The sequence below is a fragment of the Vombatus ursinus genome, unplaced genomic scaffold, assembly GCF_900497805.2.
Source record: "Vombatus ursinus unplaced genomic scaffold, bare-nosed wombat genome assembly UNPS02014175.1, whole genome shotgun sequence".
Classification (NCBI taxonomy): domain Eukaryota; kingdom Metazoa; phylum Chordata; class Mammalia; order Diprotodontia; family Vombatidae; genus Vombatus; species Vombatus ursinus.
Window position 1 is genome coordinate 1,362,005 of NW_020953953.1, and position 2,064 is coordinate 1,364,068.

At 62.8% G+C, this 2,064-nt stretch overlaps 1 protein-coding gene across 1 annotated transcript in view; it reads left to right on the top strand.

Moving 5' to 3' along the window:
• Nucleotides 1-2,064, top strand: part of BRSK1 (BR serine/threonine kinase 1) — a 19,809-nt gene that overhangs the window by 13,165 nt on the left and 4,580 nt on the right. The window contains exons 14-17 of the mRNA XM_027860073.1: nt 328-425; nt 561-726; nt 919-979; nt 1,297-1,672. Coding sequence (XP_027715874.1) covers nt 328-425; nt 561-726; nt 919-979; nt 1,297-1,672 — 701 coding nt within the window. The remainder of the gene's footprint in view (nt 1-327; nt 426-560; nt 727-918; nt 980-1,296; nt 1,673-2,064) is intronic.

Here is a 2,064-nt window from a genome sequence, read left to right on the forward strand (position 1 = left end):
AGAGCCCAGAGCAGGGCCAGGAGGAGGCAGCAGAGAGCAGAGTCAGACACTGAGCTACAGAATTTGGACTAACAGAAAGACTGAGACACAGAGAACTCTAGGAAAGAAGGGAAGACAGAGATGGAGAGGGACATAAGCAGAGGAGACAGGGAGGATGACGCTGAGATAGCGTCAAGATAAAGCACTAAAGAGTAGAGACTCAGTAAGACGCTACGACATAACAAGGCTGGGAGGAGGCCCTGAAGGCCTGCCAGAGCATGGTGCAGGAGGAAGCAAGACTGGCTTCCGCGGCCATAACCTCTGTTCTCTGCCTCTCCCCGGCCTCAGGGAGAACCAGGAAAAAATGATCTACTACCTGCTTTTGGACCGCAAAGAGAGGTACCCGAGTTGTGAGGATGAGGACCTGCCACCGAGGAACGATGCTGGTGAGAGGGCAGGCCGTGACGGCACAAGGCGGGCCTCAGTTTCCCTGATCCTTAGCGGGATGTGCTCCATTAGGATCTCCAAGTGTCCGCGGGAGGCCACCAGGAGCTAGGCTGTTCTCCCTGCTTCCCCTGCAGACCCTCCAAGGAAGCGGGTGGATTCGCCCATGCTCAGCCGCCATGGGAAGAGGAGGCCTGAGCGCAAATCCATGGAAGTCCTGAGCGTCACCGATGCGGGCAGTGGCGGCGGGGGCTCCCCGGTGCCCACCCGGAGAGCCCTGGAGATGGCCCAGCACAGCCAGAGGTGGGCCCACTCCCTGACCCCCAGTTTGGTCTTAGCTCAGGGCCTCCTCTTGTCCCTTAGGGCAGCTGGGCTAGGGATGGGAAGGCTGGCTTGGATACTTTCTTATCGCCCTCGATCTCTAAGCACCCTCCCTGAGGTCCCTTCCCTGACCCCCTTGATCCTGCTCTTTCCCCGTTCCTCCCTGAAATGCAGATCCCGAAGCGTCAGCGGAGCCTCCACCGGACTGTCCTCCAGCCCCCTGAGCAGCCCCAGGGTGAGGCGGGAGACCCCTTGCTGGGGCTGGCGTGGGCCCTTCTCGGTTTTGCTACTGGGACACCCTGTGGCCTCATGGGAGTGAGCGGGGGGGGGGGGGGGGGGGGGGGAAGGGGTTTTCTGGGCGGCCCTAGAGAAAGTGCAGCCATGTAACTACAAATCCCAGAATCCTTCTGTTGGGGACCCTGGCATCAGTGCGTAGGGACCCATAACGCCCCGCTGAGTTGGGGTTGCTGTCCGCAGCACCACGACCAGCCCCTGGCCCAGGCGGTGACTGCCTGACGGCCTCTACCCAGCCTTCTCTCTCCTTCCTGGCAGAGCCCAGTCTTCTCCTTTTCACCGGAGCCGGGGGCCAGTCCTGGGGAGGAGGCCCGGGCCGGGAGCTGCCCGTCGCCGACGCCCAAGACTCAGACGCTGCCATCTCGGGGTCCCCGGGGAGGCGGCGCGGGGGAGCAGCCGCCACCACCCAGTGCTCGCTCCACCCCCCTGCCTGGATCCCCCCGCACATCTCCAGGGGCCGCGACACCCCCGCCCTGCTCCCCCCGGGCCAGCCCCACTGGCACACCCGGCGCCACCCCGCCTCCTAGTCCTGGGGCTGGTGGGGGTGTGGGAGGTGCTGCGTGGAGGAGTCGCCTCAACTCCATCCGGAACAGCTTCCTTGGCTCCCCTCGATTCCACCGGCGCAAGATGCAGGGTGGGTGGCCTGGGGGCCCCTCAGGTGGAGCCAGCTGGGAGCAGGGAGACCTTGGTCCCTAGGGCACAGGGCCCAGGACTGAGTTGTACCTCTCTCCCCCTCTTTCTCTCCCCCTCTTTCTCTCCCTGTCTTTCTCTGTCCCTCCCTCCCTCCTTCCCTCCCTCCTTCTCTCTCTCTCTCTCTCTCTGTCTCTCTCCCCCCTCTCTTCTTCTCTGTCTGTCTCTCTGTTTCTCTCTGTCTCCCCCCTCCGTGTCTTTCTTTCCCTCTTTCCTCCTCCCTCCCTCCTTCTCTCTCTCTCTGTGTCTCTCTCCCCCCTCTCCTCTCCTCTTTCTCTGTTTCTCTCTGTCTCTCTCCCCCCGTCTTTCTCTCTCTCCTCCCTCCCTCCCTCCTTC